The sequence below is a fragment of the Labeo rohita genome, chromosome 14 (assembly GCF_022985175.1).
Source record: "Labeo rohita strain BAU-BD-2019 chromosome 14, IGBB_LRoh.1.0, whole genome shotgun sequence".
In the NCBI taxonomy this organism is placed as follows: Eukaryota; Metazoa; Chordata; class Actinopteri; order Cypriniformes; family Cyprinidae; genus Labeo; species Labeo rohita.
The window spans coordinates 25198774-25216238 of NC_066882.1; the positions used below are offsets into that span (position 1 = coordinate 25198774).

The 17465-nt window shown below is 31.9% G+C and overlaps 2 protein-coding genes across 3 annotated transcripts in view; both read left to right on the forward strand.

Annotated features, from left to right (window-relative positions):
- LOC127175881 (dedicator of cytokinesis protein 2) overlaps positions 1–13698 on the forward strand; it is a 139637-nt gene extending 125939 nt beyond the window's left edge. For both annotated transcript variants that reach the window (XM_051127185.1, XM_051127186.1), the window contains exons 38-51: positions 1062–1166; positions 1263–1404; positions 1569–1650; positions 1766–1850; positions 6134–6220; positions 7891–8067; positions 8141–8224; positions 8325–8462; positions 8554–8672; positions 10611–10707; positions 10824–10922; positions 12397–12496; positions 12644–12792; positions 12977–13698. In XM_051127185.1, the coding sequence (XP_050983142.1) occupies positions 1062–1166; positions 1263–1404; positions 1569–1650; positions 1766–1850; positions 6134–6220; positions 7891–8067; positions 8141–8224; positions 8325–8462; positions 8554–8672; positions 10611–10707; positions 10824–10922; positions 12397–12496; positions 12644–12792; positions 12977–13045 (1533 nt within the window). In that variant the 3' untranslated portion in view covers positions 13046–13698. The remainder of the gene's footprint in view (positions 1–1061; positions 1167–1262; positions 1405–1568; positions 1651–1765; positions 1851–6133; positions 6221–7890; positions 8068–8140; positions 8225–8324; positions 8463–8553; positions 8673–10610; positions 10708–10823; positions 10923–12396; positions 12497–12643; positions 12793–12976) is intronic.
- The window catches only part of LOC127175882 (protein diaphanous homolog 1), a 409358-nt gene that overhangs the window by 54099 nt on the left and 337794 nt on the right, over positions 1–17465 (forward strand). The gene's annotated exons all lie outside the window — the stretch shown is intronic.

The window sequence follows — 17465 nt, forward strand, 5'->3', positions numbered from 1 at the left end:
CTTTAGTTTTTCTTTTGTAATTATGTACTTTTTTTACTCTTTTGAAAATATATATCATGCATGTCATATATTATATTATATTATATTAAATTATATTATTTATCTTTATTTATTTTTATTCTCTTTCTTCTTTTACTTATGTATATTTTTATTATTTAGTTTTCGTTACATTGTTTCGCACTTTTGCAAATATTGTTATTCAGTAATCTCTATTTACTTTTATTCATTTTTTCTTTTTTTACTTGTTTTTTAATTATTTTGTTTTTTGCAGTTCTTTTTACTTTTGTATATATTTATTTAGTTTTCTTTTATTATTTTTACGGTTTGAAAATATATTATATTATATTATATTATATTATATTATATCTTTAATTTTATTATTTTCTCTTTTTATGCTTATATGGATTTTTATTATTTAGTTTTCTTTTAATTTTTTGTTTTGCAAATGTATTATATTATTATATTATAATTTTATGAATTATATGAATGTCTTTTTATTTTTATTCTCTTTGTTTTTTTACGTCTGTATTTTAATTATTTATGTTTTTTGCAGTTAATTAATTAATTTTGTGTTAATAATATTAATACTTTGTGTTATTATTATTTTTTGACCTGTTATATGTTTTTTATTTCTTTTTTTTTACATTTTCTTTTTACTTTTGTATATATTTATTATTTATTGTTTTTTTACACTTAATATATAATATAATATAATAAAAATATTATTATATTATATTATATTATTTTTTACTCACACATGTTTTATGATTATTTTGTTTTTTACTTTTGCAAATTAGTTAATATTTTATATTATTTTTTGTATTAATATTTTTCCTTTTGACCAATTATATGTTTTATTATTAACTAGATTTTTTTTTATATTTCTTTTCTTTCATTTACTTTTCTTTTTCTTTGCATTACATTATAAATTGGTTATATTACTTACACACTAAATTCTCCATGTTTTAAAAGCCAGTCTTCTAGCATTATTTGGGCTTTTACAACATTAAAAGCTTTTTAGCAATTTTCCCTTTATTTCATCAATTAATTCCTTGTTGCAGAATCAGCAAGCCAAGTTTTATGAGAACATTATGAAGATCCTGCGGCCCAAGCCAGACTACTTCGCTGTGGGATATTATGGCTGCGGCTTCCCTCAGTTCCTCAGGGTCAGCGTGTGTTCATTATTCTCAGATCATGCTAAAACTGTGCTAACAGACGTGTAATGTAATCTAGATTATGATGTTTTGTTATATTTAATTTAGAATAAGGTTTTCATTCACCGTGGGAAGGAGTACGAGCGCAGGGAAGATTTCCAGAGTCAGCTGATGAGTCAGTTTCCCAGCGCTGTGAGACTCAACATCACCACAATGCCTGGAGACGACATTAAAAACTCCAACATGCAGTGTATCCTTCACACACACTGTGTGACACATACTGTACCTTCATATGTTTAAATATATCACATTATATATTCTATTATATTATTTCATGTTTATATTAAAGACACATACTTTCATATATTTAAGTATAAATGATCGGTCTATTGTTCTTAACCAGACCTGGATCAGATATCCAGTGTTTTACAGTCCAGCCGGTTCTTGAGATCCCACCGCGTCTGAAGAACAAACCCGTGCCTGATCAGATCATCAAGTCAGTCTGCAGAAAACACAAATCAATACGTGTAAATCTACAACCGTGTCTGCCGTTCTGATGCTGTGAGCTCTCTCTTATTTACGTCTTATTCTTCTTTCTGGTGATCGTGTAGTTTCTACAAGTCAAACTACGTCCAGCGGTTCCAGTACTCCAGACCCGTGAGGAGAGGGAAAGTGGATCCTGATAATGAGTTTGCTGTGAGTCTCAACATTCATCTCTCATCGATCTCTACTGTTCATTAAGCTAATTAGAATTATTACAGCCTAGGGATGCCTTTTCACTGTCTGTGATCTCCAGATGTACAGAAATACATTGCACATTTAATTAGAAAAGGCTGTTGTGATCAATTTGATCATTCTGACCGGCAAGTTACCTTGCTAATTCTTCTGTCATGCACAAAGTTTTAATTGGAACACATCACATCTGTTTGGACACTTGAACAAAGTTTGAAAACTTCAGCACATCCAAAGATCAAGAAATGTTGCCAGATCTTACTAGTAAAACATGCATCTGATAAAACAAAGTCAAAATAAGACTAAATAAATGACCCGGTGTTGTGGTTTTGGGTGTGTGGAGGCCTTTCTTTATTTTATTTAACAGATTTATTAGTCTAAACTCCTTAAAAATGCATTAAACATGAATAAAGTGCATCTTGCTGCAAAGAAAATGTATTTTCTAGGGATGCACCGATGTATCGGCTGTTGTTATTTATCAGGCCATTTTTGATTAATTTAAAGCCATCGGCATATCAGAAATAGCATGCAAAAGGCCGATACCCATGGTTTTTTATTAACTGCATAGTTGCATGTCTGTTGCTTAAAGGAGAAGTCCACTTCCAGAACAAAAATTCACATATAATGTACTCACCCCCTTGTCATCCAAGATGTTCATGTCTTTCTTTCTTCAGTCGTAAAGAAATTATGTTTTTTGAGGAAAACATTTCAGGATTTTTCTCCATGTAATGGACTTCATTGGTGCCCCGAATTTGAACTTCCAAAATGCAGTTTAAATGCGGCTTCAAACGATCCCAAAAACACAGTTGTAAACAATCCCAACCGAGGAAGAAGGGTCTTATCTAGCAAAACAATCGGTTATTTTCATAAAAATATTACGATTTATATACGTTTTAATCTCAAACACTCGTTTTGTCTTACTCTGCCCGGACTGTTTTTTCCCGGTTCATGACAGTTAGGGTATGTCGAAAAACTTCCATCTCATGTTCTCCCTGTTCTCATCACTGTTTTATCTTTTTTGTTAAGGGTGTTTGATCTTCTTTGCATGTTCACTTTGCAAAGACTGGGTCGGCACTTCTGCAGTGATGTAGGATGATTTTGAAATGATTTTTGAAGTTGAGGAAGAAAATACAATTATAGTTTTTCGACATACCCGAACTGTCTTGAGTCAGAATACACCGAGTTCAGGGAGAGCAAGACAATATGAGAATTTGAGATTAAAAAGTATTTAAATTATAATTTTTTAATGAAAATAACCGATCGTTTCAGTAGATAAGACCCTTCTTCATCGGCTGGGATCGTTTACAACCGCATTTGGGATCATTTGAAGCCGCATTTAAACTGCATTTTGGAAGTTCAAAATCGGGGCACCATATCAGTCCATTATATGAAGAAAAATGCTGAAATGTTTAACTCAGAAAACATAAATTCTTCACGACTGAAGAAAGAAAGACATGAACATCTTGGATGACAAGGGGGTGAGTACATTATATGTAAATTTTTGTTCTGGAAGTTTTACTTCTCCTTTAATCCAGCGTTTTTTCTGGGAAAAATAATTAAATATTTGCCAAAATAAAATAAGATCTGTACAAAATATAGTTTGTAAGACGGCATAGCATGGTCTATGCAAATGTGGTGCTGACGCATCCAATGAGTGAAAAGCCCACGCTCAGCTGTAAAATCATCATAGGTAAATTGCCCCTGCGTTAAATTATCCAAGGATATGTCAAGAACCACCAAACTTTAGGCCTACATTTAAGTGAAAATGAATGGCAGATAATTTGCAGCTTTTTGTATGTTTAAAGCCAGAAAAAATGGCAGGAGAGTGTAAAACACAGATTCACATCACACACCTGCAGCGCTTCTGTGACGGGAGAAAACAGAATAAAACTTTATAGGCTCACACAAAATATATTTCAATTAAATTATTAACAGATCAACAAAATGACAGAATAAACTGTGCTGAGTTTTGGATCATTGTTCACAGAAAGGAAAGGATTTTCCAAAAGCTCTATTTAAAGTTCAACTGTTGCAAAAGTAACAGCTGCAGTGATCACGTCGGCGCCTCACACGCACACACAACATATTTTTGCTATCTTGACATCACAGCCTGTTCATTATCAAGGTAAAATACAGTTAAAGAATTATAAAAAGTTACACTGCTCAGTTTAAATAGTCTGTATTACAGTCTGTGTCGATCAGTGTGACCAGCGCCTCACTGCTGACTGATGATGTTTTACAGTGATAGTACGAGTGAAGAACAAAGTCTATAGTTTACATAATAAATAATATTTTAGCATCCAGATACATCGCAAATATGGAAAAAATTGGATTCGTGTAGATTGATTGAGGTAGGTTTCAGTTTCGCTTTTAAAATAATACGTTATGTTTGGCTTGACATTTATATTTAGCCTAAATACAGCTTTAGATGATTTGTTGTACAGAAAAGGAACTAAAATAGCCTAATTGTGTTTGTAATGTTAATAGTTATTTTGCATTATTTACCCGTATTTTAGTCTACATTATTTCTTAATGTAATAATAAAATCAAAACGCTTTTAGAAGTGTGTTTTTTTAATCCATGCTGCAGACCTTTTTTAAATATTTTGAAGAAATACTTTAATGTCTCTAAAGCATTGACAGTATTTTCTTTCGTTTAATACATTTGGTCAAAATCTAGAAAAGATGATGCTGTATTGGCTATTACTAAGCTAAGGGTACCAAGACCCTCTTCCTGTTTTTTTTTTTTTTTTTTTTACTTTTTGAGTAAAGAAAAAATGCAGTACTTTATTATTATTATTATTATTATTATTACAGGCAAAGAAAAAAGGAAAAAAAGAATTCTGCTCGGAGTGAACTGATTTATTTTTTCTAGGCCCTGCTTTATGCCATTGACCAGTATCGGTATTGATCGATCGTTTTTTGTTAAAATCTGTATTAGTGTTGGCCAAAAAAATCTTAACGGTGCATCCCTAGTAATTTCACTAATTATATTCCTTTACAAAGCCTAAATACAGTATTCCACATACACAAGTGGCTGAAAGTATCAAATAAATCTGTGTAATTTTAGTACTAAAGTGTTTATTAATATTTTGATTCATCTTTTATTTTTTATGTTTTCATATAAATTTTATTTTATATGCTTGTAATTTATATTATTTTTCTGTTTAGCTTTAATTTATTATTTTAGTTTTAATTTGAGTGCTATTATATTATAGCATTTATTGTTTTTTATTGTAACTTTTTTATATTTTCAGTTTTCATATTAATTGAATTTTTAGTAATTGTATGTGCTTTTGTCATTTTTAGTATTATTTTCTTTAATTTATTGTCTCAGTTTTAGTAACTTTAGTACTTCAGCTTATTCTATTTATAGTTTGTTGCGAATGCAACATTTCTGATTTTCATTTTTTCATTATTTCCATCTTTTAAGTTAAAGTTTTTCATCTAAAATTTAGATTTTATTTATTTTATTTTGATTTATTTTAAAATTACAATCAAAGTGTGCACATCCAACAGACCAAAAGCTCAATGCGGGTGCTCGACAACAACAACAAAATAACAAACAGGAAGATCAAAGTTGGCACACCGCAGCTGAAAAGTAGAAATTTATTTATGTTTTCACCGAAGGTGACGTTGAGCCTAAAAATGTTTCGAAAAAGTCTGATAAAGAGCTTTTAGGCTCATCTGTGGTGAGAACATAAATAAATATTTTTCTTCTTTTGGAGCGGTGATGTGTCAACTTTTATCTTCTTGTTAGCCTCATTTAAATGAACAAAAGTGATTTTAAATACTTTAAAAATAGTTAAATAGTTAATAACAGCACTGAATCTGTTACATAAACACCCACACATCTATGTGGAAGGAAAACTGTTTGTCATTTATGCATCACTGCGGTTGTGAAGGAGCTGAGAAAGACAAAAAGGTAAAGAAACAATCTATGATGATCAAATAATGACATGATGCAATGTGCAGTTTGAACAGCAGGTGGAGATATTTGACCATTTCTGTTAGTGATCAGTCACACTGTACTTTGCTATCAAGGCAAGAAAACACAAAATATGTGACTATTCTAGGAATAAACCCCAAAAAACTACAACCACCCATATCAACAGACAAACCCAAAGTCACTGCAACACTGAACACTGAAGAGTCTTTAGTCCTTTACAAACACATTGAAATAATTACACACTCAGACTCTTTAATGTCATGAGTTGACTGTCTTCTGTCTCTTTTTTCCATCTTCAGTCCATGTGGATTGAGCGAACCACATTCGTAACCGCTTACAAACTACCAGGAATCCTGCGCTGGTTTGAGGCCACTAGCATGACCCACGTGAGTCTCAGTTCCTGTCATTCACACTGAAATACTTCCAAATACTAGTGTATTACATACTGCGTAGTGTATACTAGACTTTTTAATCAATGTGTAGTATACATAACCCTAAACATAAAGCAGTAGGATGCTTCATTGTCACATGTCCTCAGTATGCATATAATTATTCAAATGCATTGGTATTTAGTTTCATCTCGGAAATAAATAATGATTTAGCATTTTTAATGCAATTTTGAGGTATTAACCTTTTTCTGTGGCCAAATTCAGAATAACAGAATACAATTATTCCTAAAATGATTACACTTCTTGACATTTTTATAGACAATATATTTTTATATTATTATTTTTTATAGAATTTTATTTGTATAGTTTTATAGAAAACATTTATTTTATTTTGATTTTGAATTTGCATTTATTTTATTTTTTATATTTATTTAATACTTTCATTAATATTAATTATTAATGCATTGTTTATTTCCTTTGATTTTTTTAAAGATCATGCTAAATTAAAAAGTGTGAGGAGGTCATGTGACAGCAATGATTGTCCGAAATGAAAAAAAGTATTTATTATTTAGTATATTGTTTTTAGATTATTTTATGTTATAAAAGTAATATATTTTTATGTTTATTTTAATTTATTTAGTTTATTTATTTAGTTTATTTAGATTTTAGTAAATGTATTAATATTTATAATTAATATGCAGATTGATTTGTTATTAATTTGTTATTAATATTTATTAATATTGTTTGGTTATTTTTTATATTGGAATTTTAATTGCATTATTATTTGTTCTTAATATATTGGTTTGTTTGTATTTTTTATTATTAGATATTATTTTAATAGTTTTATATAAAACATTTATTTTATTTTGAATTTTTATTTATTTATTGTTTAGTATATTGTTTTTAGAGTATTTTATTTTATATTTTATAAGAAAAATATTTTTAAATGTATTTTAATATTTATATTTTAATACTTTCATTAATATTTATTATTAATATATTGTTTCTTTACTTCATTTCTAAGATGATGCTAAATTAAACAGCCTGAGCAATGATCTCAATAATTTAATATTAAATAAATGTAGTATTTAGTATTTTATTTATTATTGTATATTTTATAACATATTTTATATTTGTTTTAATATTTATATTTTAATAAATGCATTAATATAATTAATATACAGCTTGATTTGTTATAGTTGTATTATTTGTTATTAATATATAGATTTTTATTATTATTAGTTATTAAGATATTGTTTAAGTTAGTTTTTATTAATATTTGTTTTAATATTTATATTTCAGTAATTTTATTATTTGTTATTTAAAACATTGTTTTTTATATCATTTTATTTTCATAGTTTTATAGAAATTATTTATTTTGATTTTGAATGTTTATTTAATTTTCTTAATATTAATTTTAATATTTATATTTTAATACTTTTATTAATATTTATTATTAGTATATTGTAATAACTCTTTATAGAATTGGACGACAATATAGTTACTTTTTCAAAAAATAAAAAATATTATTAAAAAGTATTAAAAATAAAAATGTATCATGAGCTAGTTCAAACATACCTAAAAGCTATTATATACTGTCATTACATTATACTATTTGATTTATTTGCATTAACAGTGAATCATTTGTGAATATTTTCCTCTGTCAGACAACGGTGAGTCCGCTGGAGAACGCCATTGAGACGATGGGACAAACCAATGAGAAAATCCTCACCATGATCAACCAGTACCAGTGTGACGACACCTTACCCATAAACCCTCTCTCCATGCTGCTCAACGGCATCGTGGATCCCGCCGTCATGGGCGGCTTTGCCAAATACGAGAAGGTCAGAGAAACACGATGAGGAAATAAAGAGACATGCTGAGAATAGATGCTGATGTGTGTGTGTCTTTCTCCAGGCGTTCTTCACGGATGAATACATGCATGAACATCTTGATGACAGAGACAAACTCATGAGACTCAAAGACCTCATCGCATGGCAGGTCAGAAACATTACACCATTAGTTTGTGGCTTTCATGCTGAAAACTTGTGTAGTCTTGTCCGGTTAGGAAAGACAGTTAACCTGTTTTTGACTCGTGTAGATCCCGTTGTTGGGCAGAGGAATCAGTCTGCATGGAAAAAGGGTGACCGATGACCTTCGACCTTTCCACGAGCGCATGGAGGAGTGTTTCAAACAGCTGAAGAAGAAGGTGGAGAAGGAGTACGGAGTGAGAGAGCTGGTAAGGACGAGTGTCATCTGAAAAAACATCAAAGGAGGCGTGAGGATGAAGTGGCAGCACTCAGTTTCCTAATTTTCTTCCTCTTTTCTAGCCGGATATGGATGAGAGACGATCCACTCGGCCCCGCTCTATGCTGCGCTCGGTTCGACAGTCCATCTGCTCATTGGCTGGATCTGAATGTGGGACGCCCACTAAGACACACCCAGAGAGGTGACCACGCCCACATGCACATATATCTCTATAACCAGGTTTCCTTCTAATGTTGCGAATTTAGCTTGTGCACAAAATTGAAATATCACATAAAACATTTGCAAATAAGCTCTGTTTCCTTCCGACGAGTCAAAGAGAACAAAATCGTCACTTCCTGATAAACTGGAACTAAATATCACTAAGAGTAGAAGAAGCCACTGAATATAATCATTTTCAAATATAATAAATGACTTCAGAATGACCTTTCAGATGCCGTGCAATGAGATTGTGATCGAGGTTATGCCATCCCATCGCGCATAAGTCACAACTTTTTTGAATTTTTTCTCAAGCAAGCATAAAAACTTTTTTGTGAATTAAGGTGTTTATTTGTTTTGTTTTGTTTTGTTTTTTTTTTTTCAAAAAATTGCTGTTTCCATCACTTGTTTCTGATGCAGTACTTCAAAATGCGCAAAAACAGGGTGATGGAAACATAGCTTATATTTCAGAATAACAAACTATGATTATTCCTGCAGTTTATATGTTAATATGGATGCTGTGCACAATATGCAGATTATCTCTATGCAAAGTGTCAACAGTTTTTGACCATTTTATAAGTTTGTTTTATTTTATATATATTTATAGCTTTTTTATTTTAAAATTTGTATAGAAATATTTATATATTTTTGTTTAATATTTTAATTTTAATAATTGTATTACTATTTGTCAATGTTTTATTTATTATTATAAATAATATTATATTACTTGTATTTATTTTCTAGTAATATATTGTTTTTATTATTTTATATTTTGCATTTGAATAGAAACTTATATTTATTTGAAGATTTGTGTGTGTGTGTGTGTGTATATATATATATATATATATTAGTAATACAGTATTTATATATTATTTGATTTAATGTATAATAAATTTAATAATAATCTAATAATGTGTATTTAACATGGTTTTATTAGTTTTATTAATAATTGTTTAATTATATTTGAATAGTTTAATAATATTTATTAATATTGTATTGTCTGGTTAATTTTTGTTTTAATATTGACATTTTCATAATTTTATTGTTTGTTATTAATATATAGTTTTTTTTATTATTTATTTTGATGAAAAATTATTTGAATATATTTCAGTCATTTAATATTTGTTGTTAGTATATTGTTTTACTATTTTATTAATATTTGTTTATTTATAAGATGATGGTAATTTAGATATACAATGTGGCAAAGTCATGTGACAACAATGTAGTATAGTATTGTTTCGATTTCTTATAAATTGCATAATGTGTAATATTATTTTTAAAGTAATATGTATACTAGCAGTCAAGTTTTTGAACAGTTATACATTTTGAATATAATTTAGTTTTTAGCATCATTACTCCAGAAATCATTCTAATATTCTGATTTACTGCTCAAAAAACATTTATTATTATTATGTTAAAAACAGCTGAGTATAATTTTTCAGGTTTCTTTGATTAATATAAAGTTCAGAAGAACAGCATTTATCTGAAATAGGAATATTTTGTAACATTATAAATGGGTTTATCATCACTTTTGATCAATTTAAAGCACCCCCCCACCCCCTCTAGGCTTTTGAATGGTATAGTGTGTCATCAAAGAATCCTAAAAAAATATTAAACTATTTTAAATATTGATAACAATAATAAGAAATGTTTCTTGAACAGCAAATCAGCATATTAGAATGATTTGTGAAGGATCATGTGACACTAAAGACTGGAGTAATGATGCTGAAAATTGTTGTTGAATGTTTTTGTTGTACTTTGAATCAAATAAATGCAGGCTTGGTAAGCAGAAGAGAACATTACAAATCTTTCAAAGTACAATCAAAAACTTTTGACTGGTAGTGTACTATATACCATTGTACTGCGCAGTATGTAGTATTCTATTCCAAACATAACCTGTCTCTCTCTGTCTGTCTGTCTGCAGCATGTCTCTGGACAGTAGCGTTCCTCTCTCTCCATCCATCATCCCTCGTTCCAGTGGAAGTGTCAGTGTGATGGATGAAAGTGGTGTTGAAGTGGAGGTGAGGATGATGAAAATACTGCTGTGACATGTTTCGTCCAATGAAAAAAATGGACCACTGACTGCAGCTCTCCATGATGACACTGTCATGCTCAGGTGACTCTTTCTGTTCCTCAGGTGAAGCTGAGGAAATCCAAGAAGAAGAAGAAACCAGGTCGTGGCAGCATGGTCTTCATCAGTGAGGAGAAAGAGAGGAGCAGCACCCTTGACAAACGGGTGAGACAGAGAAAATAAATAACAAAATAAATTTAATTATTGTAGAAGTGAATAAATAGGTAGTTGTAACCTTGTGCTGCAATACTATATAAGTATTAAATAAGTATAAAATGTATTTAAAATGGTTTAAATTAGCATTTTACTACTAATACTACTACTAATAATTAGTAATTATTTGAAAGGAGAAGTCCACTCCCAAAACAAAGATTCACATATAATGTAGTCACCCCCTTGTCATCCAAGATGTTCATGTCTTTCTTTCTTCAGTCGTAAAGAAATTGTTTTTTGAGGAAAACATTTCTGCATTTTTCTCCATATAATGGACTGTTATGGTGCCCCGATTTTAAACTTCCAAAATGCAGTTTGAATGCGGCTTCAAACGATCCCAAATGCAGTTGTAAACGATCCCAGCCAAGGAAGAAGGGTCTTAACTAGCGAAATGATCGGTTATTTTCATAAAAATAATACAATTTAAATACTTTTTAATCTCAAATGCTCATCTTGTCTCACTCTCCTTGAACTCTGTGTATTCTGGCTCAAGACAGTTCGGGTATGTCGAAAAACTCCAATCGTATTTTCTCCCTCAACTTCAAAAATCATTTCAAAATCATCCTACATCACTGCAGAAGTAGCGACCCAGTGTTGGCAAAGTGAACATGCAAAGAAGATCAAACACCCTTAACAAAAAAGGTAAAAACAGCGACGATTTTGAAGTTGAAGGAGAACATGAGATGGGAGTTTTCCGAGATAACCTAACTGTCATGAACCGGAAAAAACAGTCCAGGCAGAGTAAGACAAGACGTGCATTTGACATTAAAAAGTATATAAATTGTATTATTTTTATGAAAATAACCGATCGTTTCGCTAGATAAGACCCTTCTTTCTCGGCTGGGATCGTTTACAACCTAACTTGGGATCGTTTGAAGCTGCATTTAAACTGCATTTTGGAAGTTCAAAATCAGGCACCATTATATGGAGAAAAATGCTGAAATGTTTTCCTCAAAAAACAATTTCTTTACGGCTGAAGAAAGAAAGACATGAACATCTTGGATGACAAGGGGGTGAGTAAATTATATGTGAATCTTTGTTTTAGAAGTGGACTTCTTTAATATATTTAATTTTTATAATTAGAAAGCATACAGTGTTTATGAGCTCACATTTATTGAGACACTACATGGAATATTTTTAGTTTAATAATTAATGCATCACACAACAGGCAAAATGGTCATTAAAAATGAATTTATGAGCAGTTACAGCACCTAAATCTTAATATTGAAATAAATATTTAATATATTAATTAGTATTTTATTTAATATAAAATATTCAGAACCATTGAAACACCTTTACCCCATTGGGCATTTGATTTATTTCTTGAATATTTGTGGATGTTTGGTCCACTATGAACCTGTTTTTGCTATTAATTCATAGTGATGTGATGATATTATAATGATCTTCACTCTCTGCCTGACTCTAGCTTTCCAAGAAGCAGGAGTTTCGCAGTGACACAAATCTGTCAGAGCCGAGTGAGAGCAGCGGCGGCCTCGTCAACTCCAGATCTCTGCCCACTATTACAGGTACAACACACACCTTTGTTTTATATCATAGTTGTTCCTCGCATTCACCTTTTAATTGAACTTTTGGGTTCATTTCAGGATTTTTATTGTTGTGGAGACAGTAAAAGTCCAAACATAAGCACTTAATATTTCTCATCCTGTCCTCAGGTCTGTCTCTGTCAGTAGCCAATGGAAGTGAGGAGGTGGAGTCAGCACGGTCCAAACGTGACAGTAAGAGCGTTTCCGTGTGTCTGCCGTCTGACCGCACTGGTGACCGTCGCTCCAAAGGAGTCATAAACCTGCTCTTTAAAACCAAGGTGACACTCAACAGAGCTTTAACAAGCCATAAACACTGTGATTCTGTTATAATGTTACTGTAAAACTGGTCTCAGGTACTTCATTATGTGCCCTGATATGAATTATTGTGGCTTTCCATCATGCATTACATGTACATTCAGTAACTTCATTCATTGAGCATATTTTTGTGTCTGTGTTTTTCAGTCGAGCTCCAAACCTGAAGAAGCAAAAACATCTTCTGAACCGTCTAATGATGCATCCACTCATTTTTAAGTCTCTTGTCTCTCTGTTCTTGAAGTCTCTCTGTTTTTGCTGTTACATCTGTTTGGTTTAAGTAAAAGAAAAATGCTTCAAAAAACAAATAAAAAATAATAGAGTATTTCCTCGTTTCATCTTAAACTAGTAAAAATGAGCTTTGATTTCATTGAAAGTGTTTGAAACAACTTTAAACAAATGATGAAATGAAGTCATGATTTGTTTGTGCCTTAAAAGATTTGCTGCTGTGAGCAATAAACTTTTTAATCTAATGACAATTACTGTATTCTGACTATATTAAATTATTAATATTATGGGCAGTATAGGCCAGTATTGGTCTTGGTCTTAATTTAAGAAAAAGGAATGGTATACCAGAACGCTTCTATTTCATATATGTAGTAACAGTTCTTTCTGGCACTCAAATCTGATTGGCTGAGAGGAGTGCAATATTCTAGCATTCTAGCGATAACAGAAATCCAACCATTTCATTGTTTGTATCACTTTGCTTGTGGTATTTCTCACAGCGAGTGTCACGGTGGACACCCACTATGAATTTACAAATAATACTGTTTTTGTGTCACAGAATGTAGTTTTAAGAGTTTTTAATGAGAATGTACTTGTTTAGACTTCAAATATGTGGTTTGCTAATAAAGATAATGTGTATTTGAAAATTTACTGCAATGTTTTTGGAGCTCCAGGTCATCAGCAGGCGTTCAGCGCTCAAGAACCCACCAAGAGCAGCCTCACCTCGGGCAGATCCAAATTTGCCGCTGATTCTGATGTTTCTATAGTGATTAAACATGAGATATAATTTGTTTGGGTAAATGTATAGTGCAGTCTTTGGTCTCATTAATCTATAATTTGTTCAAGAGCAAATAGATTTGGCTGAGAGCAAAATTTCATCATATTATATTTTATGTAAATGCTGTATAACAGAACACTGCCATTGTACTTTTGTCTGAATTGCCTAGCAACTTTTATGATGGCTGCTGTTGTTTATTAAATCACTCAATAAATAATATTTCATATAAAAAATAGTATTTTATAATATTTTAGAATTGGGAAACAGGGTTTGTGATAATGATTAGTTTGTTTTTTCACCATTAGACGGTGATTAAAAAAACGTTTTTATGAGTGAGTCAGCAGTAAAGACTTTTATATTGAAAGAGACCGAAGCAGGGTTGTAAACAAGGAAGTTATTTTTACTTTTGAACAACAGCTTGTAAGATGCCGCCAACAAATGCACTGAGCAGCGCTGTGATCGGAAATCATTCTTAACAAATGAAAGGATAATACAACACAGATATCGCTTTCCTCAGCGGATTTTCAAACTAATGTTTTATTGTGAATATGATATTGTGATATTGTAAATATATATGATTGAGTCGAAGAATGAATGCTGTATCAGATGCAGGTAATCACACTTGCTCAGTCCATCTCTTTCTCATAATACTCTAGATAATACAGTGAGCTTTTAATACAGTAATACAATAAGCTTTCAGTTAAGCAACTTAATGTTCCTGCATTACTAGTTCTAAACTGACGTTTTAGGCTCAGCTGTTAAACTGTCAATTTGAGATTTGAATCTGTGGCAGAAGGAAGTAGTTCAACAATGCCAGATGTGGTTGTAAACAATCCCAGCCAAGGAAGAAGGGTCATACCTAGCGAAATGATCGGTTATTTTCATTAAAAGAATACAATTTAAATACTTTTTAAGCTCAAACGCTCGCTTGTCTTGCTCTGCCTGAACTCTGTGTATTCTGCCTCAAGACAGTTAGGGTATTGCGAAAAACTCCAATCGTATGTTTCTCTCTCAACTTCAAAAATCATATCAAAATCTTTCTACATCGCTGCAGAAGTAGCGACCCAGTATTTGCAAAGTGAACATGCAAAGAAGATCAAACACTCTTAACGAAAAAGGTAAAACAGTGATATAGGACGATTTTGAAGTTGAGGGAGAACGTGAGATGGGAGTTTTTTGACCCTAACTGTAATGACCCGGAAAAGCTGAGTTCAGGCAGAGTAAGACAAGACGAGCGTTTGACATTAAAAAGTATATACATTTTATATCCATATTATATATATTTTAATGAAAATTTCGCTAGATAAAACCCTTCTTCCTCAGCTGGGATCGTTTACAACCGGATTTGGGATTGTTTGAAGCTGCATTTAAACTACATTTTGGAAGTTCAAACTCGGGGCACCATAACAGTCCATTATCATAATAACATAATTTCTTTACGACTGAAGAAAGAAAGACATGAACATCTTGGATGACAAGGGAGTGAGTACATTATCTGTAAATTTTTGTTCTGGAAGTGGACTTCTCCTTTAACCTTGGAATGTCCAGCCCTTCTCCTCTTCAGTACTCCTTTTGGTTGTGCTCACTACATCTGTTTCTCTTTGTATTTAGTTTAGTTTCTTATAGAAAACATTTCTACTGTATACATTTGGAGCATTATTCGTGATAGCGTGGCTTTAGTGTGCATTAAGGGTACTGTGCTTTGGTATTTTAAAGACCTGGGACAGCGCACATACTACCTGTTGTGTGCGCACGCTCTCAAGTGGACAGAACTGCAAGTGCAAATGTTTGGCCTCATATAATTGTTAGTAAACTTAAAGGCCCAGTTTCATAGATGGGGCTTAGCTTAAGTCATGACTAGGCCTTAGTAAAATCAAGATATTTAAGAAGCTTTTATAAAAATGCCTTAAAAGAAAATGTTACAGGTGTTCATCTTGAGACAGACATATTTTAAGATATGTCAAAGCAAGATATTTTCAGTTGAGACAGCTCAAATGTGCATTTTAGTCAGGGACTAGCCTTAAGCCTTGTCTGTGAAACCGGGGGAAAGTGTTGCACAATTTTTTGGTGCCAGGAAAAGTATGTTTATGTTGTACAACATTAATTTGGCGTAGCAAAATGTGAATCACAACAGAAACTACCCATAACCCAGCCCTAACCCTACCTTTCTCCACACCTTTTGCTCCAGCCTGCACTTTTGTCCCTACATGTTTGCAACTGCTTAATCTCACTTAGAAGCACCACAGTTACTAAATTGTGTGATCTGTTATAGAAACTACTGAACAGACGTTTAGAATTTTATGTTTAAATTCAAAGTATTTTAAGTTAAAATAAAGCTCTAAACACTTACATTTTTAAAACACTAAGTGTGTCCCATCGGGTAATGAAACATTCTACACACATTTGTAGTCTTTAAACCACCTGGGCAAATACAGGAGACAGCAAGTGTGGGTATCTGGACAAGCCCTGGCATGGGTCTCTGCAGGTTGGAGTAATGGGCATGCCGAAAGGTCTTTACAATTTGTCAATTTGTCTGTTCCACATAAAAAGTTTAAAAGCTATAGGCCTACAGATTATAAGGACATAAATCAGACATAGACAATATCCCTGTACCTTGTCATAATACTATATTCTCAATTTCCCATTTTCACTGTAAAACTGGCATGATGATATTAAAAATATCAAATTTGAAAGTACCTTTGGAACTTCATTTTGCATGTTCACAGGCTATTATCCATGTGAGACTATTTTGGTCTTATAATAATCAAAAACAAATTACAATTATTATTCGAAGGCTTTTAAAACAACAATTCAAGTGCTTGTTATGAATGATTGTACACATTCCATTATGTGCATTTTCTTTGTAGAGATAACAAATAATAACCTGCAGAGGGCAGTGTTTGACTACTTCTGTACTCCCCAAATCCTTCATATTTATTCTTCAACTGCTCAGTACAACGGCAGAACAAAGAAACCAAATAAATATTTATGTACAAGTCTGTAGAGGTCCAAAAGGGTAAAAGTGAATATTTTGGAAAGCGTAACCCCTGAACTTTGATTGGCTGATTAGTCTATGCCCACCTGTTACAGTATGTGAAGCTGATGTTTTGTCCAATCGGATGAGACTTTTCTTATGGTTCTTTAACTTGTGGTTTAGCTGGTGACTTGGCTTCACTATCAGTAGGATGAGCATCTAATAACAACTGAGATTTTTTTTTTTTTACTTTTAAAAGGTCATATACCGGTTATGACATTTATTTGATCAAAGTTAAACCTTTGAAGTAACTATGCAGCAAATAAAGGATATTCTTTACTTTTAAAACAACATGACAAAAAGTTCTAAAGTGTTTTTAAGAACATCCTATATCAAATTAAATATAGTCACAATAACATAAATAACTGCCGTTCTCTCGGGAGCCCTAATCACCTTTAGAAGAAAGGGCAAATGAGAATTGGCGAGTGGAATTTGCATGCCAAGCCACTCCTCATACGGGTATATAAGATGACAGCGTGGATCCACTCATTCAGATTTTTGTTTCGGAGCCGATTGCTTCGTAAGCGCTGCTTCTGACTCTGTGAAGACGAAAGAAGAATCATCTTGCAGGCTTCTGCACTGGTTGCATGGCTGGATCCCGA